General features: G+C 38.7%; 1 protein-coding gene across 12 annotated transcripts in view; it reads left to right on the forward strand.

The window, feature by feature from the left end:
- The window catches only part of LOC141432612 (carboxylic ester hydrolase-like), a 31,727-nt gene that overhangs the window by 2,864 nt on the left and 4,049 nt on the right, over positions 1 to 24,814 (forward strand). For 3 of the 12 annotated variants that reach the window (XM_074094265.1, XM_074094264.1, XM_074094267.1), the window contains exons 2-8: positions 1,733 to 2,200; positions 12,196 to 12,434; positions 13,125 to 13,319; positions 14,285 to 14,480; positions 14,636 to 14,770; positions 17,089 to 17,224; positions 18,047 to 18,280. In XM_074094265.1, the coding sequence (XP_073950366.1) occupies positions 2,066 to 2,200; positions 12,196 to 12,434; positions 13,125 to 13,319; positions 14,285 to 14,480; positions 14,636 to 14,770; positions 17,089 to 17,224; positions 18,047 to 18,280 (1,270 nt within the window). In that variant the 5' untranslated portion in view covers positions 1,733 to 2,065. Of the gene's footprint in view, positions 1 to 971; positions 1,079 to 1,732; positions 2,201 to 12,195; positions 12,435 to 13,124; positions 13,320 to 14,284; positions 14,481 to 14,635; positions 14,771 to 17,088; positions 17,225 to 18,046; positions 18,281 to 24,814 lie in introns of all 12 variants that reach the window. The other 9 variants (XM_074094272.1, XM_074094270.1, XM_074094274.1 and 6 more) reach the window with 5 other exon arrangements.

Raw genomic sequence — 24,814 nt, forward strand, 5'->3', positions numbered from 1 at the left:
CATTGAAATCGGGCGTCCCCCCTCTAAAATCTAAACGAGTGGGTGGAAAAATTTGAAAAATTCAGAATGGTAGCAAGTATAATATCAAACTTACAAGGAAAACTATATAGCGTTTAAGTTTTGTTGATAATTATTAGTAGTTTAATGTTTAAGTTTTCTGTAAAATGTGTTAAGCTGTATAGTCTTCGTAAGTGAATAAATAGTTTAAGAGTAAATAGCAGCCTAAGGTATAAAATATACCTAAACTTGGAATATTCCCTACAAAATACGAAATCCTTAGAAAAATATTACTTTTTTTTTTCGTAATCGCTACGGAACCCTATTTCGGGCGTGTCCGACACGCTCTTGGCCAGTTTTTTTTTATAATATACTTACCTAAGAGGGGGAAAACGAGCATGCGGGCTACCTGATCGGAAGCAATCACCACCGCCCATGAATTACATGGCAACACGAGGGGTATCATAGGCGCGTTGCCGGCCCTTTGAGAGATGATAGGCTCGTTTTTAAAGATCTCTATGTTGTACCGGAGTTATGTGTAGGTAAACGAAAATTGAATGCCATCGAGTGGAAAAAACATTTTTTTCATATTCTTACGGCAGACGGATATAACCTAAAAATATTTTAAGCAATCTGTTTAATTAGGATGTTTGTGTTGTGATTCATACGCCCATGAATTAGTACCTAAATATCATAATTGCACAAGTCTGGGTGAAGGAAGGCGCGGGCGTCGCAAACACTGTACCTCGCGTAATCTCCTTCCTAACGAAGGTGAAAGTGCAGTTTTAACAATATCGAGAGCGTTGAACACGGCCTGCTGAGCACTCTGCAAAAACCGGGCGGCGCGGGTCGTCGAAATAAACAGCTCAATAGGCGATGCTTGGTCAATAATATGACCACAATGTGAATGCCGCCGCTGTCGCCATAACATACTTGCATACATTGCTATGAGCATATCTTCTCTTGTTGAAAAGGAAAAGGCTATATAATGGAATTTGACTAAATAAGAAACAAACAAGCAGAGATATGTGGTGCATAGGAGAAATTCGTGTCTGTACTCCTGTCCAGTGGTGGTGTAGCGGTATAGTGAAAGTAACAAAATTTGGAGTTGAAATAAAAAATACAAAAAGACTCACTCCAAAAACCAATCTTAATTTAAAAATGAAATCAAAATAGGATTATAAAGCCGACCAATATAGGATTATAATGTTAGTACAGTCACCAGCACCAATACCTGACACAACAGCGTGCATAAATATCTGATACGACTCTATTTCTAGCGCCAGAAGGACGTATCAGATATTTTTGCACGCTCCGCTGTGGCAGATATTAATGCTGGTGACTGTACCTAACACCACGTAATACATATAGCTAAACCTCTAGTGATGTTATGCTTTAGTCAGCACATGAATCAAACTGCAATGATTGTTGCACTGAAAGATAACTGTCTGATAGTGTAGTAAGATTCGGAGTAACTTTAATTCCTTTAAAAATACTGTCAGTAAAGAAAGAGCTAAAAAATGCCTTAGATAAAGAAACTATTGAAATGAGACTCAAATATGGCTTTATACATACTTGCCGTTTCTTTATTAAATTAATACCTGCATATAACTGAACCTACATAAGCCAAAAAAAATAAAATGCCTATTTGTCTACTCGATTAATCAATCGAGTAGACAAATAGACATTTTATATACGAAAGCAAACAAAAACAAAACTTGATTACGTTACACAGCAAAGAACATTAGGGCTTTACAAGAACATCGAATACGACCTCAACGTGTTGCGGCCAACTAATTCAAAGTGCTATTCAGTCATTTAAAACATATTATTTTCGTGGAGATTTGCTAACTATAGCGAACCTTGAAATTTAATTATTGCCGAAACAACATTGACGACAGTTGCTTTACACTAAGAAGACCGCCTTTTAAGGCAAGTTAAGGAAGTAACTGGTGTAGAAAACGAAGGACAGACGAACACTTTTCTCGAGGTTTCTGCCAGTCGTTTGGTGAGGCAGTTGGATTTGCCGGGCATTGAAGTCAAAGCGGAGTGTGGTGGAAGCAGCGGGATGAAGATATCGTGGTGGTGGTGGCGCGCGGTGGCGGCGTGCGCGTGCGCACTGGCACTGCGCGGCGGCGCGCTGCCGCCCGCCACGCTCGGGGACGTCGTCGCCAATGCGGCCAACAGCCTCAACACCATGAAAGTGAGTATCAGTAGTGAAGAGTGAACTGAACATTTTTAGGAACCCTATTACTGAGACTCCGCTGTCTATCTGTCTATTCGTCCGTCTGGTAATATATTATATTATATATTATTATATTATATTATATTATATAAATTATCAGGCAGGCAGTTGCAAGCAACTGATAGGTGCCTGTATCCAGCTGTTCCTTGGTTAAGTATTCTTTGTATTGTTAATAGTTAGACACTTGAAATTTTCACAGATTACTTATGTACTGTGGCCGCTATAACAACAAGTAGGTACTAAAAACAGAATAAAATAAATATTTAAGGAGGCTCCCATACAACAAACTTGATTTTTTCCCGTTTTTTTGGCGATGTCTAATGTGTTGTATAGATAATGGTATGGAACGACTCGTAATTGGCCGGTTTTTTTAGTGGGGCGTGCATTATGGTAGGCAGCACTAGTGCTGTCCACCCTGCTGCGGCTGCGGAGGGCTGGCGCGCTGCTGCAGGCGCAAACTAGCAGCTGCCTACCCTGAAATTGACCCACTGACGACAATTTTATGCAACCCAGTTTGAGTCAGGCATGCGCCTTTCGATGCAATACCTCGCAGTTAGCGTACGCAAACTTTCATCAATCAAATTTAGGCAATATTACCACAAGCTTTAGGTGAAGGAAAATATCGTGAGGGAACCTGCACAAACCTGCGAGGCTATTCAATGTGCTATTCTTTGACATTGTTCTTCACAATGTGGAAAACTTAAAATATCGCATTATTTTCGAATACCCTCGTATTCGAAAATAATGCGATATTTTAAGTTTTCACCGTGATATGAGTACCAGCCCTATAAGTAGAAACAACAATGCTACTACGTAACTGGAAACTCGAAGTTCGAATCGTACCGTCCCTCTCGCTCTCGTATTATACAGTATAAGTGTCAGAGGGACCGCACGACACGAACTTTTTCGAGTTTCGTAGTAGCCCTGCAGTTCGATAGATTATTGATTATGTTCGGCTCGTTTTTAGTTACTACGATTCCGTTCTTGAAATTTCGGCCTTACGAACAAGCCTATTGGATGGCCGGAGATTGTCATTAGCAAGAACTAGAAGATGACATGGACGTGGATTTATTTATAGTTAGGTACTTATTAGGAATGTCCCTGTCACATTTAGATAACTACTAGCTGTTGCCCGCGACTCCGTCCGCGTAGAAGTATAAAAAATAGTTTACATCCTATTCTCAGTCCTACCGAATATATCTACGCAATTTTTTTTATTCAAGCCGTTTCGGAGGAGTATGGTCACAAACATTTTTGTCCCGAGAATTTTATATATTAGGTGTAATTTTTTTTTATCTACATATCGGACAGTCCTCCACGTTACCAAACTATGCCAGTCAGGAAACAATTTGGAATTGGCTTATTGGCTCGCTTTCATAAGACCATAAGAAAACATTAGGTAAAAATCATAAAAATTCATCAGAATTTTATTGGACTAATCAAATTCAAATTCAAATTCAAATTTTATTTTATTTCAAATTCAAATTCAAATATTTTATTTGCTTTTAAACACAAATGCGTGCAAATACATTTTGTTACCTTTTAACAATACTTTTACATGTATAGTACTTAGTTATTATTTATTCACTAGGAGTTATACAAACAATAGTAATTATGGTTAAATAAATTATTCAAGACAATATATAATACAATTTAGAATAGATGTCCAGGTAGATAAACATTTCATACTTAATAAAATTAATTTTCAATAAAATCAGTTACCACATTACATTATCATTATGAGTTAGTCAAAAAGTATTTTTGCATAAAATTCCTTTATGGAATAAAATGGTCTCTTTATAAAGTATGCCTTTAGTTTACGCTGAAATGTGACCAGGTCGTCACATTGCCTTAACTCACTATCCAAATTATTATAAACTTTTTTCGCTGTATTTTCAAAGCTCTTATCAAAATGGGCGAACCGCGCTCTGGTGAGAGTGAGCTTGTTAATATTTCTTAGACGTTCGCATAGAGATACATCGACACAACAGTAAGAATTTTATTGTCAATAAACATTTGTCTGTGGGTGTCAGGTACACTGGAGCAACCCTCTATGATACGGATAGCCTTTTTCTGCTTTAGAAGAACAGAATTTACATTAGAGCCATTACCCCACACCTCTATGCAGTAAGGCATTATGCTTTCAAAATACGCAAAATAAACGGATCTGAGAACGGACTTGTCTACAAAGGCACAAAGTCTCTTCATAACATAGCATGCCCTTGCCAAACCCTCACCTAAACCATCAATATGGGTATGCCATCTCAAGTATGGATCCAAATCAACACCCAAGAATCGGATAACACTGCCCTTAGAAATTGGTATGTCACAAACAGTGTCGACACTGTTTGGGCCTCGGCGAAATATCATATAAAAGCTCTTGGAACTATTAATCCTTAAGCCATTTACAGTGAACCAAAAGGAAAGTTGAGCCCAGCAAGTTTGCATATTTGTATTTAATTCCTCTGGAGTTCTACCCCGCAAAACAACACTAGTATCGTCAGCATAAAGGTATGAGGTTCCACAAGATACATGACGTGGCAGATCGTTAATAAAAATGATAAATAATAATGGACCCAGTATAGAACCCTGAGGCACACCATACCTCAGGATAGCCTCATCCGACCGGACTGAGTTATTACCATCCAGTTCACTCATCTCTACATACTGATAACGATTGCTCAAATACGATTCCATCAGGGTAATCTTCACGACGATGTTTCTGGGCTAAATCCACTATAACAATAAATATAAAGGTGACCTCTATCAGAAAATCCAGGCTGTTGCTGGTTGCATGCTTTATCTCGCTACTTAGGTACCTACTAAAAAACTACCTAGTTATTTTGAAATAAATAAATGGGACTCGACGTAGAAAAGCAAATTTAAACTTTCACGTCCGTTGAAAAGGTGATTCAGCTGGCTCGCTCTGTTCGCTATTGCAGACAGAAAACGAAGGGTAACTTAAAAAACACAAAATCTACCACAATAATGCTAATATTGACACGCAGAACAATGTAGTAACTAGCGTTTTTTGCTGAAAGCGTTCGAATGTTATTTTGTTACGATGTTTCCACTTTGATATTTGGTAACATTAGGTAGGCATTTGGAAGTTTGATCATGCGTTTTGTAGCATATCTGTGTACCACGCATTATTGCGCTATATCTTCATGGCAATATACTTAATGCCCCCAACAGCTATTACTTGGGCAACTAGAACTGTCTCGCATTCTTACTGTCCACATTACGCGTCTTACGTTATGCAACGAAACTTTTGTTATAGACCCGCTCTTCTACGGACGAGGATCCTCATTGTCTAATTAACTATAGAATTATTTCATCCATAACAGTGTGGTAACGGAAGTACCTATAGAGTATAGTGTAATATCTAGAATCGACTCAGTATTGTATGGGTTTTGTAACTAAGTAGGTATTACGAGAATACATTTTCTCAGACTTTGTTTGAGGTAATGGCATGTGGGTTGCTTGGGTGACTATTGCAGTTAAATGTACCCAGCCTGTGAGTAATTAGTCAAGAGTTGCAGCATAAAAGACATACTACAGATTAGTAATTTGCTCTTCTTCTTAAATTGCGGCTTCTCACTTAAATGGCAACCTTGTCTTTGGTACTTTTAGACGAGTACCGTCCCGTCTTTGTCTTTGTACCGTCTTTTGAATAAGTGATGCAATTCGTCTGCTTTAACTAATCATTTTAGCATTGTCAAAACAATGGAATAATTTAAATGTATGTGTAGAGTAGATTAATTAAGCACTATGATGTTGAAAAATTTAGACATCCTATATCCGTTGCGCATAAAGTTAACTGCCTACAACGGAGATGCATACATGCATGCATGCAGGTAATACGAGCTTGTATTCGGCACCCATAGCAATAACACTTGAGGACAATCAAATTATCTCTTTGTTATTTAATTGCTTTCTCAGACAATTATTTTCAATATCGAAAATACAAACCGAGATATGGATGCACAGAAAAACCAGAAAAAGAGACCAGCGCTGGGAATCGAACCCAGGTCCTCAGCAATCCTACACCACCGATGGACAGGAGTCTAGACACAAATTTCTCCTGTGCACACATATCTCAGGCCAAAATGGCAAAAACGGAACCCTTATAGTTTTGCCATGTCTGTCTGTCTGTCCGTCCGCGGCTTTGCTCAGGGACTATCAATCAATGCTAGAAAGCTGTAATTTTGCACGGATATAAATATAAACTATGCCGACAAAATAGTACAATAAAAATTCAAAAAAAATTTTTTTTTTGGGTACCTCCCATAGACGTAAAGTGGAGGTGTTTTTTTTTCTCATCCAACCCTATAGGGTGAGGTATCGTTGGATAGGTCTTTTAAAACCATTAGGGGTTTGGTAAAACAATTTCTCGATTCAGTGCCCCCCCCCCTCTAAAATCTAAACCGGTGAGTGGAAAAATTTGAAAAAATTTACAATGGTAGTAAGTATATCAATTTTTCAAGGAAAACTATAACGACTAAGTTTGCTTGAGAATTATTAGTAGTTTAAGAGTAAACAGCAGCCTAAGGTATAAAATATACCTAAATTTAGAAGATTCCGTATAAATACGAAATCCTTAGAAAAATATTACTTAATTTTTTCGTAATGGCTACGGAACCCTATTTTGGGCGTGTCCGACAAGCTCTTGTTTCTACTAAGCTACTTAAGCAGCAGCACGGATTGCTGAGGACCTGGGTTCGATTCCCAGCGCTGGTCTCTTTTTCGGGTTTTTCCGTGCATCCATGTCTCAGTTTGTATTCCCATATGGTTTTCACGGGATACCCGTAAAAGTAACAAATTTGGAGTCGAAATAAAACAATAGAAACAGACTCTAAAAAAACCAATCATAATTATTTTCAAGTTTTACTTTATACTTTCATTTTCACAATCAATGTATAAAACCACAGAAATATATGCCTAAGTTGATATATTTTCATACAACGGTGTTAAATACCGAGTTTGGTTAGGTTTAGCCGGTTTAGGCACCAATTAATGCATACTTACATACACTGCACAGGCGTTTCATCACGATTCGGTTTCCCATATCCCATATCTAGGCTATGTCATTTTAGATCGTAAGGTTTTTCGCAATTCCAATTTGGCCCACATTCCGTGTATCTAATCGATTTGGCATCATATTGAAGGCACATAATAATGGTCCTACAAAATACGTTTCTTCCTTACCATCATAACAGTTATTAACTAAATTACGGTACCCTTAATGACTTGGAATACAGTGGGTCGTTAAATTTTTACCAGTCACGTGCCTCGATCGCCTGGTTCAGTACCACTAAGTACCATGAGTTTACAGTGACCGTACTCGATAGCGACGGCGTAAATTATGGGATCGAATGAATAGTTAGCCAGCCACCCGTGTTAAGACACTGAGCTGCCGAAATCTCTGTAGAGCAAATATCGCTGTCCTTGATATCAATCACTACTAGAAGGTAATCATAATCAAGATGTATCCAGCAGTCAATGGTCAGAGCAACATATAACATTACATGTTCTGACAACGACTCACGTCCCAACCACCGAGAGTTAGTGATATCAATGTAACTGTATATTAAAATAAGACATTATCGTACATAAACTTGATTAAAAGTAATATGTGCTTCAGTGTGGGTATATTATCAAGATTGGGGTCCCGTATGTGGGACGAGTTTACATTTTTATTACCTTGTAACGAGGATGCTAAGTAGGATCAGTGGCAGATTCATCGATTCTTCGATTCTTGTGGACCTTGGCACTCTAGTGACACATGACCCGACATATTTGGTAAAACCCTCAGAGCAATATTATGTGAATGCTCCCAGCTCTACTAGATAACATACTATTATATCCTACTAATATTATACATCCACAAGTTTGTGAGTATGGGTGTGTGTGTGTGTATGTATATGTTGTGGACCAAGTGATAAATCGGTAATTTTCATAATGCCCGGGCATTATGAAAAATTAGGCTTAGAGTCATGAAATTTGGTATATAGATAGCTGGACATCTGGAATAACACATATGCTACTTTTTATCCCGATATTCCCACGGGATAGGAATAAAATTTCGAAATAACTGCCGCTGGGCTTAGTCATGAAAATTGCCTATGTGTTTTAATTTAACGTCAATGAAAACCACGATGTAATTTTAGGGAATTCTCACGAGAATTTAATAAAATCTCGGAATTTCAATTCAACTGCTTTATCTAATGATTTACGCGTGCGAAGCCGCGGGTAAACGCTAGTATTATAAATGTGAAAGTTTGTGAGTGAGTATGTTTGTTACTTCTTCACGCTGAAACGGCTGGACGGATTTAGATGAAATTTAGCAAAAAGTTAGTTTATAACTGGGATTAAAACATAGAATACTTTTTATCCCGATATTCTCACGGGATAGGGATAAATTCTAGAAATAACAACCGCTGGGCTTAGAGTCATGAAATTTTGGACAGTTGTTCTTAACACAACCTCAAACTACGGTATTTTTGAAAATTCCCAGGGGAATTTATAAAACCCCGAAATTTCAATTGCAACAACCAGCTCGAATAGTTTACGCGTGCGAAGCCGCGGGTAAACGCTAGTATTAAACTAGGCACGGGTTGGTTTGAAATATGTCGAGCGTCTGTACCTCGCTCGGCTATTAATGCGTGAGTAATCTGTTACGTCTTTTTCATAATAAAGTAGCTGTTGCCCCCACTCTGCGAAGAAATCGTTCATTGCTATCCCGTGGGAACTGTCGTGTTCAAAAATAACAATAAACCAATCATTTACTCGCTGTAAACGTGGTGCTGAATGTGTATTAATATATGTAAGTGCCTAAGTAATAAAGTGTAAATCATAAATAATTAAGGTTCGAATTGCAGTAGGTATGCAAGTATTTACTTATAATGTAATATCCAGCACTAATTTAAAAAAAAAAAAAATTTGTACCTTATTCTAAAATAAAAAATAAAAACAATAATAATTAATCATCCGAAAATGCAATTGAGCGATTGATAATACAGTCATGCTCAGATATTTTTGAGCACCTAGGTATTTTATGATTGCAACTGTACTTAAATGTACATAATTAACAGCATTCCTGTCATGACAAACCATTGACAAACTCAGAGCGCGCTGCGGTTAGTGTTATACACGAATGGTAGGTACTTAACTAACCTATTGCACACAATCAAATTATTTTTCAGTCTAACTCTATGCGATAAGCGCAAAAATTAACAAGGCACATCCTTGACATTTACCAAATAAAGATGATATTTATTAGTTTTGAAACATTTTTATGTAACTTTTTTGAGTGGCAAGTTGGACAATGCAATCGCTTCACGCAATATATCGATGTTATCAAATGCAGACACAGTGAATGTTTAATGAACTAATGTTTTGATGAGTTAAGCATTTTATTATTTATTATTCCTACTTAACGTGTATCTCTGAGCATAGCTATTGAGACAGGCTGGTCTAGTATATCCTTCCAGAAATTTTAAAGCATGAATGCAATTAGAAATTAATTAATTTAATAAAAAAAAAAGCGTACAATACAAAATTCAAGTCAATCCAACCATAAAAGTGGGTACAATTTGACCAGCAAGATTAAAATTAAAATAAACACACTAGGCACAAGTAAAGGTACGTACTAAGAAGAAAAAAAGTTAGCTTCTAAACTACGCGGTAGCTTAAACAAAACTACCGATAAAAATTAAGTAAAATAATTACAATCATTTTGTTAGACTCAACCCCTTTATTAAACTGATATCTGGAGCGTTGCGGTTACCGGTGCCGAGAGGCCGCAGCCGCAGCACAGCCCTCGCGCAAAAATTGAGCCATTCATGACCAACGCACTTTCGTTGCCGCAGATTTATGAATTGCCAATACCTAGGTACTTACCTACTTTAATTAATAGTTGGCAAGGCCAGACTAGCTGAGGCTCGTGACTTAATTCGCCTACAAAGAATTTCATTTTTCGCTGTCATGCGGGACTAATGTAGTTGTCTATCCGGCCATCCGGGAGCCAAAGAATCTTTTTTGTTATAGAGAGAGAGAGAGAGAGAGAGGGAGACATTTATTTACACATATTCGATACACAGAAAAATTACACATTAGGAAGAAATAATTATTAAAAAACAATCGAATAGGTGGTGTAAATTGGGGCCCACCCGCATACCTAATGTTGCGACAAGCCGCGACGCTGTTTTTCAGTGGGACCCATTGTTAATCCAGACTACTTAAAGCCTATAACTGATATTTATCAGTACCAAATCTCATCCAAGTCCGATGGGCTGCTTTTGCATAATGGAAATGCAGTAACACGCATGCAAGCTTTCACATTTTTATAGGTTTTTGCAAATCGGTGGTAGATTTTTAACCCCGACGCAAAAAGAGGGGTGTTATAAATTTGACCGCTATATCTTCAAAGGGTGTCTTCAACGGGAGGACCAATTTGAATGCTGTTTTTTGAAACATGTTTCATCAAGATCAATTTAGCCCTTTTTAAGATATTCAACTTTGAAGTGGCAAAGTCGGGGTTTTCCAACTTTTCGTTGGTTATTTGACAATCACATTCATAAGTGCGTACTACGAGTAGGTAGGTATAACAGAACTTAATTGAATACAATTTTTGATTTTGGCTTTGAAAAATGATTCCTAATTCAAACGAGCGTGTGGTGCAGTCGTAAATTTTCAAAAATTAACTGAGCTAGTGAGCTATTACAGCAATTCAGCAGGGCTACTACGAAACTCGAAGTTCGTGGCGTACCGTCCCTCTCGCTCTCGTATTAAATAGTATAAGTGTCAGAGGGACCGCACGACACGAACTTCGAGTTTCGTAGTAGCCCTGCAGAGACGTACCTAAGCACAATAATATTTTCAAGGGTGTAATTTTCAAAAATCGGCCCCCTGTAGGTAAACTTTCATAGCTGAATATTTCGTTTAAACTGAACGATTAGGGCTGAATTACAAGTAACTTTCACATATATCATTCCGATCGTCATTAAATTAGGTATTTACATTATTTTCGTAATGGGCCATAATGAAAAAACGAACGAGCGAATGAATGTTACGTATAACTTATAATTATCACATTGGCAGGTGACGTGACGGGTTACAAGAGCTTGCACCGGCACAGATTTAATGACGTTAAACACGGCATTTACCGTGTCACATACTGCAAAAATTTACCAAATTATAGTACTTGAAGTCAGAAATATTAATTATCAAAATGTTCTTTACAGCCGAGTTCATAAACTTCTGAGCAAAAATTCAATCAAAAATATCTGAACAAGTTTAAGAACACGACTGCACTTACTGTTCTTTCAGGTGAAGTACACAAAAGTTATCCTTTACTTACCTACAAGTAGCAATGTAGGAATCAGCCAGTAGGTTTTAATGGCATTTAAATATTAAAAACCGCCCACGTGCGAGTCAGATTCGTTTACCGAAATTGCGTATAAATTAATAGATATTATTATATAAGCCTTTAAGGCCTGCCTATAAATAAATCCAATGTTAACAAAGCCCTGTCTCTAAGTAAGATGTGTTCTTTTTTTCTGCACCAAAGGTTATTTCTAATTCGATTCCTTAGAGAAACCCCGAGCATATTGCTCTCTAGCTCGCTGAGCAACTCTGAGCCTATTTCTAAGGCTATAGTGAAGCAACTATGTCGTGACACATTTCATTTTCACCCCTAGGACTTGTAGGCTCCGTTCCTACCAGAGATGTGCAGAGATGAGTTGCGAGGAATGTGTTTTTCAAGAACCAATAAACGCTCCATTTACTTCGCCTCGCTCCGCTCAGCTGTGCTGTTTCCACCAGAGATGTGCTGTGCGAGGCGAGGTAAATTAAGCGTTTGTATTGGTTCACGAAAAACACATTCCTCCCAACACATCCTTGCACATTATTGGTGGAAACGCAGGTGTACTATTATCTATTCTGTGTCCTAGGTGACTGGGGCGTGGCGTCGGCTCTCCAGCACCGTCAGCGAGTCAGTGGGTCTGAAGCACGCGCTGCGGCGGCTGCAGGCGGTGCCGGCGCGCGCGGCGCGGCTGGTGCACGCGCTGGTGGACCGCATGCGCGTGGGCGGCGGGCCCGTCGTGCTGACGAGGCTGGGCGCGCTGCGCGGACGCCGGCTGCAGGCCAGGACCGCCTCGCAGACACCCTATTACGCTTTCAAGGGAATCAGGTGGGTTTTTTTCATCGTCGTATCAGCCGTAGGACGTCCACTGTTGGACATAGGTCTCCCCCATATGGAATAGGGTCGGTTTCGTTAAAGAAGGTGAAATCGACGAGCGTTAATTGTTAAGATAGAATTCAAATTGTGAATTGACCAGGGACCGACAAATTACTGAAGGTGGTAAGTTTTCGCATCCGTCCGCTTTTTCTTAGTCAAACTTTCATATGAATTTGGGGGGCGTTTGGCCACCCTGCTTCAGAGGTCGCTGGACTTGGCAACTTCTGAACAGCCTATTAATGGTATTGACTTGACCATCGGGGTGATATTTGAATTCGCATGTGGGCAATGTAAGTCGATAAAAACTGAGTTATTATGAAAATGCGAGTCGAGTAGAAGAAAATTGCACCCTAAACAAGTCCGCGCGGTGGTTTTGTAGTAGCACTTAGTGCACAATATTTACTTAACCGATTTCAAAAAAGAAGAAGTTTCTAAGTTCAACTGTATGTTTTTTCGAATGGTATGATTACTCATATATTTTCAAAAATTACCATATTTGTCAAAATAAGTCCTAAGAAAATTGAGTTAGGTATTACTCGAAAAATTCACTCTCTTGAAACTGGAAATATTAGTATAAGCTCATAAATCACATAAAGCTAGAAACTATAATATTTTCCAGTACATAAAGTTTTCTATGTGCAGATATGCGCAACCTCCGCGCGGGCCTCTGCGGTTCCGGCCTCCGGTGCCGTTGGAGCCCTGGACCGGCGTGCGCGACGCGCTGGAGGAGGGTGCTGTCTGCCCGCACCGGTTCATGCTGTTCGACACCTACAAGGGGGAAGAGGACTGCCTGTTCCTTAACGTCTATACGCCAGCACTGCCTGACAAGCTCACAGGGTAACTACATATCTAGCTATTACTGTGTATCAATAGGATAAATTCTTCTTTCTTCGTAAATTTAAGAGCTATACGCTCTTGTACGTTGAGCAATCGCCACTCCGCGTTGTCTTGGACAGCTGTTTGACTTCCTGATACGACACGATACCTAGTTTCTCCTTCACCTAGCCAAAATAGGTCAATCTTGGCCTTCCTCTACCTCGTCTCCCTTCTACTTAATTTTCCTTTCTATACTATCTACCTATGTACTTAGCCGTTTAAAAATTGTCGTTTACTCACAATGACGCATAGTCTTACTTAACTTCAGCCCTTTGAAGGTAGGAAGACAAAAACGGTGTCTTACCTTACCTCGATCTTTACTATCCTCTTAAGACAAAAGGTGGTTTAAAAAAAAAACACTGTTTCCACCTGATGCAGAATGCCATAAATATACTTAACTCTAAAGTTATTTTATTTTAAAATACCGCCTTTTACTTTGAGAGGGCGGTATAGCACTCTGACACAGTGTGTTTGAAGCATATAGTGGTCGTTGAAAGACCTTGCTGTAGGTAACACTAAATAACAAATAAAAATGGGAACTATCTAGCAATCGGCAATACCCTAATTATAATATCAGTCCCTAAGAAATATTATTAGTGCCCCGGCCGGGAATCGAACCCGGAACCTCAAGCTTCGTAGTCAGGTTCTCTAACCACTTGGCCATCCGGTCGTCTTCCTAACTTTAGCTGACAACTACAGAGAGGCAATGAAACATTATACTTTGGTAGTTATGACGTGACCTTGTAGTTATAAGTAAGCATTTATAACAAACAACTACACGGAAACAGTGTAAATGTCATAACTGTACGCAACGTAATGCTAATGCTTGAGCTTATCAGCGTGCTTAAATCATACTGGATTACTGTTCCATGGCAGCTAACAATAGTTTCAAAATGTCCGGTTTCTAAATTCGTCTCTTGCTCAAGGTACAACCCTGAGCTAGCTGTAATGGTGTGGATCCACGGAGGCGCCTTCGCTGTGGGATCAGGGAACTCGTTCCTGTATGGACCGGACCACCTGGTGGGGGCGGGTGTGGTGCTTATCACCTTGAACTACAGGCTTGGAGCTCTCGGGTTCTTGAGTTTGGAAAATGAAGAGGTTTCTGGCAACATGGGTCTTAAGGTATGTACCTAGCTGTTCTATACACAGTGTAACATATTCCTACCGTATTTCAGAAAACTCTAACATTTACCTTAAAAAATGAGCAATATTTATGTTACGTAGTTTATTAGCTTATTCTAGTAGCTTTATTAATCTGAAACGTTGTACTGTCCAAGGACCAAGTGATGGCTCTGCGGTGGGTGCGTGACAACGTGGAACACTTCGGCGGTGACCCGGGGCGCGTCACCATCTTCGGGGAGTCAGCGGGCGCTGCCTCTGTGCACTTACACATGCTGTCACCACAGTCGCAGGTAAACACAGTCATCGTCACCATCATCATCAGACGAAACACTCCTACTGTTGAACATGCCTCCTTCAAAGAATACCAATGACCATGGCAGGTCCCATGTAGAACTCCTGCAATCTTCAACAGGTCATCAGTCCACCCTATAGATAGCCTACTTACTCTGCGTCTGCTTAATCTGGTATGTGGTTGGAAATCAAATGGAGATCAACATCGGCGGCACCCGTTGGGCGTCACTGTTTTCGGGGAATCCGTAAAGGACTGTCACTGTTCACCTGCCTTAGACTGCATGCTATGATCAGATTCACAGGTGGTAACTTTTTATGAATACAGACCTTGGACCCACTGTTTGCTAACGTGCATGTAGCACTGTAATATTCTACGCAAATAAAAAAATAGAGTCATGTAGAGATTGAGCAATTAACATTTTTACAGTGCAGCTGCAGTAAACACAGTGAAACACTTAGAGATAGAAAAGTGCCTAAAGTAATTTTGATAACCACTCAATATTTACCTACTGATTAAAGTTACTTATGTACGGTCAAAGTAAATAAAAAACATGGGGAAATAAACGGTAAGATAAAATAACCGATGCAATTTGGATATTTTTTTGAAATGTTACAAGTTCACTTAGAGTTGAACTTTTATCTCGCATTTTAAAATTCGTGATCAGATTAATGTTTCAGTTACTTTTGTATAGTGACTCGCTGACACAACAACGCTAATAGCTACGCAATTACGAATAATAAACAGCGTGTTGCAACAGCCAAAAGCATAGAAGGTGACGCAGTAATCAATCCATAGGCGAAATAACAATAAACTTTATTTATGTTCCTACACGTGTGTCGATGCGGATTATTTAGCAACGATCGATTGTTATCATTACGTCAGGCCGTATCGACCCGACGCACCTTTTTGTGAAAAGGTTAATGAGGTACCAATTGTGGATTAATCACCCGAATGCCAGGTTTCAATATGCTACCTCTGATATTGATGTGCTGGAAAAATATAATTTTATTTTCATTCTGGCAGTCAGGCAAAAATCAAAAACCCAACTGGCTTAAAAAAAATCAAATAAAAAACAGAAACTTTGACGCTTACTCACGACATTTTCTTCATCGGTCGAGAAACGGTACCTTCTTACTTAAAAGAGGCAGTGAATACGACCATAGCTAGGACTGTTATGTGTATGATTCTGACTTAGTGGGTAATTAATTAGATCAATTAACATGAACACGGGAACGACAGTAAATACATATTATGTACATAAAACACATGAAAAACAGGTTATAATGAGCGATGTTCAAAAGCAAAACAAGGATATGTTTCTTCGATTAAAATTTTGCAAAGATTGATAGTTTGTCAGATTTATCTGATCTAATTAATTAATAGCCGATTTATTTTAACATGTGTAGGTATGATAATTACTGATTAGGTACCTACTTAATAATATTATCAAAGCGTGAACATCACGTCACAATAATTGTAGAGCGAGTCAGACTCACGAACCGAGGGCAGTCAAGGGCAAAAAATAGGCACAAAATCACAAAAAATCAAAGTGCAGCCGCTGACAGACATACCAAACTTAATTTTTTACCCCAAGACCAACCCGCGTTAGACCAATATTTATTATTTATTGACATTCAGTATATTTATTTTTCGATATTTCTACTATCGTTCCGAGTTTGAAGTGGTATGTTTAAACGTAATAGAGGCACAACAAAAACAAAAAATAAAACGTTTCTTATATTGGGGCTATTTGGGGACACCCTTAACTTTTAATTTAATTCTTATTATTTTGTTGTAGTGGCTAATATTAGAAATGCGAAAGTAACTTTGTCTGTCTGTAGGTCTGTTTGCTTTATGTTTGTCTGTCTGTTTGTTACCTCTTCGCGCTTATGAACTGATTCATATGACATCTATACTAGTCCATACTTTATTATTATAAATTCGAAAGTATGTGTGTTTGTATGTTTGTCCGTCTTTCACGTCGAAATGGAGCGACGGATCGACGTGATTTTTGGCATAGAGATAGTTAATGGGCCAGAGAGTGACATAGGCTACTTTTTATCCCGGAAAAATGCACAGTTCCCGAGGGAACAGCGAGCGATAACCGAATTCCACGCGGGCGAAGCCGCGGGCAATAGCTAGTTTATTGTGTTGGTAAAAACAACGTTTCGGATTGGTTGAGCATATCGTATATATATACATCGGGGTCCCCTGATATCGAAACTTTAACTGTTCAAAGAACATTAATACCTATCACATGTTTTCACATTTTCGCATTTTGTAAAGGTATTTACGGATTGACACGCATTGCCGCAGGGTCTGTTCCACGCAGCGATAGCGCAGAGCGGGCTCGCGACGTCGCCGTGGGCGCTGGCGCAGGACCCGCTGGAGCGAGCCTTCGAGCTGGGCCGGGAGCTCGGCATCGTCACCAACAGCACCGCTGAACTGCTCGGTAAGCTAAGCATCATCATTGTAATTGAGATGTTACATTGGCGTGCAGTGGTCCAGGGTAGACCTAGCTTGCAGCAGTGCACCAGCCCACCGCAGCAGGGTAGGCAGCATCTAGCGCTGCCTACCCTCAATGCACGCCCCAGGTTACACAATACAGGCTGTAACCCAAGTTAAACCTATTGGGTACATGTCCTGTATTATTTCAAAGCCAAAAGCCAGTCAAAATATTCCATTTAAGCTATAACAAGCACATATGAATGTCAAAAAATGTACCACTGGTTCGCAAAAACCTTTGCTGAGAAGAATCCGGCAAGAAACTCTGCAGGTAAGTACTTAACAATGATAAGAATGAGAAGTACACTTGTAGACTGCCTTTTGTCTTACCCACATCTATACAGTGCAACTATCTCTTGATCTTTTAAGGTGTAAAAAAGAGAGATTTAGGGGCTGTTTCACCATCCATTGATTAGTGTTAACTGACGGTTAAATGTGATGGCATCACATTTAACCGTCAGTTAACACTAATCAATAGATTTCGGCGACAAAAGTCACCCGCGTTTCTTAGCCTAACCACTACCTTCTCGAATGACCGGATCAGACCGGATGGACAGTACGTAGGTACTTTGTACGTCAACTGAGGGCTCTTATATTTACTTCATAATACCTACCGAAAACGGAGCAAACGACGAAAAGGACTTTTGATTTAAAATAAAAGATATTTTAATCAATCAATATTTTAATAGATATTCAACGTTATCTATGATATACATCCCGACATTTTCGCCTTTAGGTATAACGCAAATTATACTTACTACTCTCTTAGGTTACCTGCGAGCGACCCCAAGCGAATTGCTAGTGAAGGCCGGCGCGCGGCTGGCGGGCGCGCCGGGCAAGACCGCAGACCTGCAGAACACCGTGGCGCTGCCGTTCCTGCCCGCCGTGGAGCCCCCGGCGCCCGACGCCTTCCTCACGCAGCACCCGCGCGCGCTGCTGCCCGGGGCCGACGTGCCTTTCCTAACCGGCTACAACGCGCAGGAGGGCATCATTCTCTTCCGACGTAAGTTAATTCTTCAGTCTGAACTTCTAAGTTCAATTTTGAAGGCGAAACGGCAGTTGAATACAGATCAGATATATGTTTTGAATAATGTATTTCCTAATCAAAATACAACACATAGGACTTAAATATCACGCTAAACACTCGCGTTATATTTACCTCGACGTTTCGACCACATTGCAGTGGCCGTGGTCACGAGTAGACTACTCGTCAAAATCACGAAATTTAAAACGTTTTAATGTATTTCCATCGGGAAAAGTGGGATGGGTGGGGAAATGAGTGACATTTTCATATCCATCAATATGGAACTTTATTATTTAGTGTCAATGTCAAAACGGATACACGATGGGTACCTGCTGAAGCTAATTGAGAGAGCATAATAAATACGAACTTTTCCAATATAATATTTATTTGACGACCGGATGGCCAAGTGGTTATAGAACCTGACTTGAAGCTTGAGGTCCCGGGTTCGATTCCCGGCCGAGGCAGATATTTGTATGAATAATATTAGTGTAGTTTTTTCTCGGGTCTTGGATGTTTGATATGTATTTAAGTATGCATTTGTCTGTATAATCTATATAAGTGTTTATTTGATTGTAACATGAATTTTTAAAACGTTAAAATAATCCCAAAAAATATAAAACATGTAAGTAGATATAACGGACTGCAAAAATAAAAAATCACGTATCACGTTTCTAAACGAAACTTTTGAAATGACAATGGCACTTACTTGCAAAATAGCTAAAGCCCAAGTCTAGTCAATCAAAAAAAAAAAAAGATATCGACACTTGTCAATTTTCCCCGCCAAAACTTTTTTTATAGTAGGTATTTGCTGTTCGGCTTTTAGGGCCATATAGATTCAATTTGTAGCATTCGGACATGGCGGATGTAGACAGTATCTAATTTTGGTATTTCTGGTTTCTTTGGCTAGTTGAAGTATAATTTCGATAGTGTTTTATGCGGCGATTAACCTTAACAATAAACAGTGATCACAAAATTATATGTTGCTCTCGTGTCTGACATTTTTTAATGCGCAAGTTGTCTCCACGTGGTTTCTGGAATTTTTACTATCAAGTTGCAAAAATTACAATCACCGTACAACGTCGCTCCCAAAGAGAGACAGAAGCCATATTTTAAATAAAATAATAGGGCCATATACACGAACTGCAGCCCATTTAATCAGCTACATTAATATATCGGTTTATTTCCCAAAAATAACTATAACGGCATTCTTACATAGTGTGTATGTGTGTTTGTGTCATATTCTGTTCAATCGCGTAATTAAGTACACAAACAAATAAGAAGGAACACTGAAAATTATGCAAGACCGTGCAAGACGAATAAGACGATGAATTAAGACAATCCCTTAAAAGGCTGATATTAGGCCTCATAAATGTGAACTGAATAGATTTAGTGAACCTTGGTAATTTTCAAGCACCTTGAATATAAACGACCTTTTAACTGTAATTTGCGCTTCACATTATGAAATATTAAATCACTAAATATAGAATCGTGATTGTCACAAGGCAGTCACATTTGGCATTCAAATACATTAAGCGCTGTGTGTGTTTGCGGTTTATTACCTTGTAACTCAAGAAGATTGCTAACTGAACACTGCAAAAATAGTGGTTTTGTGTGGTGTAGTAAGCAGGTATTAAGTAGATAGAGCACGGATATCCTTGGTGACGTTTTGCAAGAGAGCGGAACTGGACCTGCCCTTGAGGCCCTGCCGCCTGCCGTGGTCCGACATAGGCTCCGTTCTCTAATCCATAAGCATTACCTAGATTACCTTGAAATCTTTAACACTAGGTATCTACCTATCTAACATTGGATGCAATAGTCCAGCAGGGTATCTTTTTTATTATTCGTTTCGTATTAGATTTGTTGTAGCCGTGGTGGCCTAGTGATTTGACCTATTGCCTCTCAAGTAGAGGGTTGTGGGTTCGAGCCAAGGCTCGCAGCTCTAAGTTATTCGGAATTTATGTACTAAATAACATTTGAAAACCACGAGCTTTAGGGTCAAGACAAACATCATGAGAAACCTGTACACACCGGCGAAAAAATTTAATATCATTATTATTATTTTTTTATTTTTTTATTTGACTGGATGGCAAACGAGCAAGTGGGTGTCCTGATGGTAAGAGATCACCACCGCCCATAGACACCTGCGACACCAGGGGGATTGCAGATGCGTTGCCAACCTAGAGGCCTAAGTTTGGATACCTCAAGTGCCAGTAATTTCACCGGCCATATTAGGTACGTGTGAGGTTCCCAATCGTCACTAGGCCCGCGTGAGAACTATGGCCCAAGCCCTCTCATTCTGAGAGGAGACCTGTGCCCTGTAGTAGGAGTGTATATAGGCCGAGATGATGGTGATGATGATCGTATTAGAAAAACATATCAAACTTAAGAATAAATAGCGTCACAATCGCAAATCATACAAATGATACTCAAAAACTACTTAGTTCTAGCTTAAAAATAATTGGTGTAACTTAATATCTTGACTGACACCTTATGCAATTGCTGCCCTTAATCGTCTTCAAATACCTACACTCGTTTTTTTGGATACATTTCACGTCAAAAATGTAGGTAATGATTCATGCAAGAGACATAAAGTAGAAGGAAAAACGTGAATAATGGAAATTTACGTAATGTCTTGGATAACAACCACAGCAAACAGTGCACCGCCTAATGGGAAGGCCTGACGGATGTTATGTCGTCCATGACCACGCGTAACCGCCAGTAGGTCGCGCTAACAGGGCAAATAGAACTTACAAACTTATAAATTATAACACAGTCGTAACTTTCAAACCACGCAATTTGTCAGTTCCTGTCCTGCTGTTCCCCAAAAGTCTTGACATGAAACTTTTCCTGCGTCTACTGAACACTGTCGCAATTCGACATACAACAATTTTTTAAACATATGTTGGTTTCTCAATGCTTACTTGCTTAGTGACCCCAACTACTAAAAGGTGAACTCGTAAGACTCGGAGGAGTAACATACATAATTGTCTAAACTCCTGAAACTTTTAGAAGTAAGTATTAAACATATTTGACCGTACTAATATGTTAATTACATATTAAACTGAATAAGTTACTGACATTAGAGTCACGCAAGCCGTGAAGCAGCAGTGCTTGCACTGTTGTGTTTCGGCGTGGAGAGTAAGACAGCCGGTGAAATTACTGGCACTTGAGGTATCCCATCTTAGGCCTCTAGGTTGGCAACGCATCTGCAATACCCCTGGTGTTGCAGATGTTTATGGGCGGTGGTGATCTCTTACCATCAGGAGACCCACTTGCTCGTTTGCCATCCAGTCGAATAAAAAAAAAGTGCATACAGGTAGATAGACTAGTCGTTAATATAACAAATAGTGCTATACGATTATTGCAACCATTTTTTTTGTTGCAAGACTGGCACCAACTAATTACGCTCTACAATTTCGGTTATTCTCACACAGTGGCAAGTCAGGGTACTGAATTTTTTAATTAACTGTAACTGAAATAAAATCTTCGGCTAGTTGACAATATGAATTAGAGCTGTCTAAGTACTCTATTCGTGTTTTAAATCCAGTATAATTTTTTAACACTTTCGAATAGTAGGTACTTTACAAGATCGATATTCAGTAGAACACACAGCACAGCTAATCCCAATATCTTGTTTTTACCGACATGTAAAAATAAGTACTTACCTACAATACGCAACGCAAATAAACTGTCGGTAAAAAAACTTACACATTCGCGATAAAAAAATACTTTACACGGTATCCGACGTCACTCACAAAGGAAATCCTATTATATTGCTGCGCTGTCCATCTGTCTGTCTATTATAAAGTTGTAAATGAAAAATAAAAATTACATTACATACATACATAGGGGTATATTTTCGAGTAATATGATTAAAAAAACAGTTCCCTAGCTTGTCACAATGCGTGAGTGTAAAAAAAGTAGAGCATAATTATTTGTTGTCTTTCTTGTTATTACAAAACACCAGGCCCCAAAAGAACAATTACCAAAAGAAAAAACCAATCAAAGAAATAGGTTTGTACACTTGCATAGTTCTTTCGTGTTCATTGTTGTGAACTAATTAAGAAATATGGAAAGTCGGTGGAACGACGCAATAAGTAGTTGTTGTAGCAGAATTTTTGTTTGTTTTCGTTTACGATGACCTACCTCTTGGAAACCAGTATTAACCATGAGAATCACACTGTTTAATCACAAGATCCTTTATACTTATTAGTCATATTTTTTAACTTCTCACACAATTTGGCATCACTTTAGAATTATATTTTATAGTACGTAATGTGATTAAAAATATCGAGCATCCGATCCCCTTGTTAATGCTATTACTTAGGTTTGGGCTCCACTGTCAGCGCTGCCTATGGTTGGATACTCGTTTGGTCACAGAACAGAGCTGTAGGTATTTTTTAAACCACAATTTCAAATATGTCACTAAGTGTGTATTAGTTACTGTAGTAATAAGATAAATCAGAGCTAAGTACATAAACATTAAAGCGGTCCTCATACAAGAAACGTAATTTACGGCTTTATACTCGATTCTAATAATGGTAATTGAATGGTGGAACGGAACTCTTCGCGCATAAAGCCGACTCTAACTTGTCAGGTTTTTATTTTTTATTTTGACACTCCTGTAGTCCTGTAGTATTTTCTAATTTTCTGTCATTTTAATATATATTCTTAAATTCAATACGACAAAACTATGCATTAGAGAGGATTTCATTGTGTAATTAAATTATTTAGAAAACGTCAAGGTAGGTCATTGCTCTCCAAAACGTACGCTGTAGCGAGACCTAAATAAAAAGCTCTATTGTGAAGTAGTTTCAACATAACGTAACAAGTGACGAAGCATGTAACGACGATTGAAAACAAATGACCGGCGTTAAGTAATTTCGAGTCGTTATTTGTTTGTCAGTCGATTCGACACGCATTTTAGTCAAGATCATTCCAACGAGTTAGTTGATCATGTAACAGTTATGTGTGTTATATCATGGCGAGAAGTATACAACTCGCGCGAGCTAGCGAACAACACGGTATTGCTCGAACCAGCATTTACATAATACAATATGTCTTTACTCGTATTAATATCGCGTACTACTTTCACGTCAAAGTGTAATTACTTAAACTGCGTAATTATTTGTACTAGATATACTTAATTTAATGCATCAATGTTATTTAAAATTAAGTGATATTAATTGGGGTGATTGAAGTAGTCTAAGTAATAGTTACTTAAGTCACCAAATACCCATGCAGGCTGCGAGCCCATTGCAGCTTGACAAGTTTCTATGGGTGGCCCACCTAGCATATCCACAGAACATTTTGTGACCCATACAAAAATACCGGCCAAATGCGAGTCGAGCTCGCGCTCCGAAATTTCCGTATAATCAGGTGTGAAATACTATACCTACCTAATACCTATACAACAAAAATGTAAAAAAAAACACATACAGACTATTTGTATAAGTTCATAGGGCCGCTAAAAGACAAAATACAAATTTTATTTTTTTCCTGAAAACTTACGCATGCAAAATAAATACACATCTAATACCGGGTATGGCCTGTAATACGAGCAAAAAATTTAAACATAGATCGTCCTCGTCAAACTAAACAACATTAGTTCAGCGACTTTTAAAAATATTGGAGTTTTTGAATTTTCCTTTTTTCATACAAATTAAATACTGCTATCAATGTACGCCATCCTAGAACACAACTGACATCGCCTGTCACGCTACAAACATCAAACATTTTGCTTTTCATTGCTTCTTCGAATAAACTTAAAAGTGTAATAAAAATTAAAAAACTAATTATGTTCAGTTTGAGGAATATGTTTTAATTATTTGCTCATATTACAGGCTACACCCGGTATATAAAATTCTCGTGTCACAATGTTTGTGACCAAACTCCTCTGAAACGACTTGACCGATTTTTATGTTTTTTTTGTGTATATTCGGCAGGTCTGAGAATAGGACATATATAATAATAGATTGTTCAACAAGGGACTAAAACAAGCCATAATGACACGAGATGTTTAGCCACCGAGCGAGGGTGGCTATAGTTCGACTGGCATTATGGTTGTTTAGTCTCGCGTTAAACACTCTACTTTAACTTGAGTCCTTTGGCATCAACTACAGCACAATATCTCTTATTTTCTTCTCTTTTCCTATTTATGTTTTACTGTTTTGTTGTGATGTAGTGTGTTTTTCTTGTCAATAAATGTTGTGAGTTTGAGTTTGTGAGTTTGAACTTTGAATGCGAGAAAAGAAAAACAATGTTTTGTTCTAAATTACAATATTACTTTTTAAAAACGTACGCTCGACATTAGTCCATTAGGACAGGCCATATGTTTAAAATTCAAATAGCAAAAAGACCCGACGGATTAACCCTTATTCCTTATTCAAAAACTCAGAGGTGCGAGCCGGGTTTGAACCCACGACCCTCTGTTTGAGAGGCGATAGGTCAAACTACTAGGCCACCACGGCTTTTACTGTATATATAGTTAATTTATTTTTAGAATAGTTTAGT

This window comes from Choristoneura fumiferana, chromosome 11 (assembly GCF_025370935.1).
Source record: "Choristoneura fumiferana chromosome 11, NRCan_CFum_1, whole genome shotgun sequence".
In the NCBI taxonomy this organism is placed as follows: Eukaryota; Metazoa; Arthropoda; class Insecta; order Lepidoptera; family Tortricidae; genus Choristoneura; species Choristoneura fumiferana.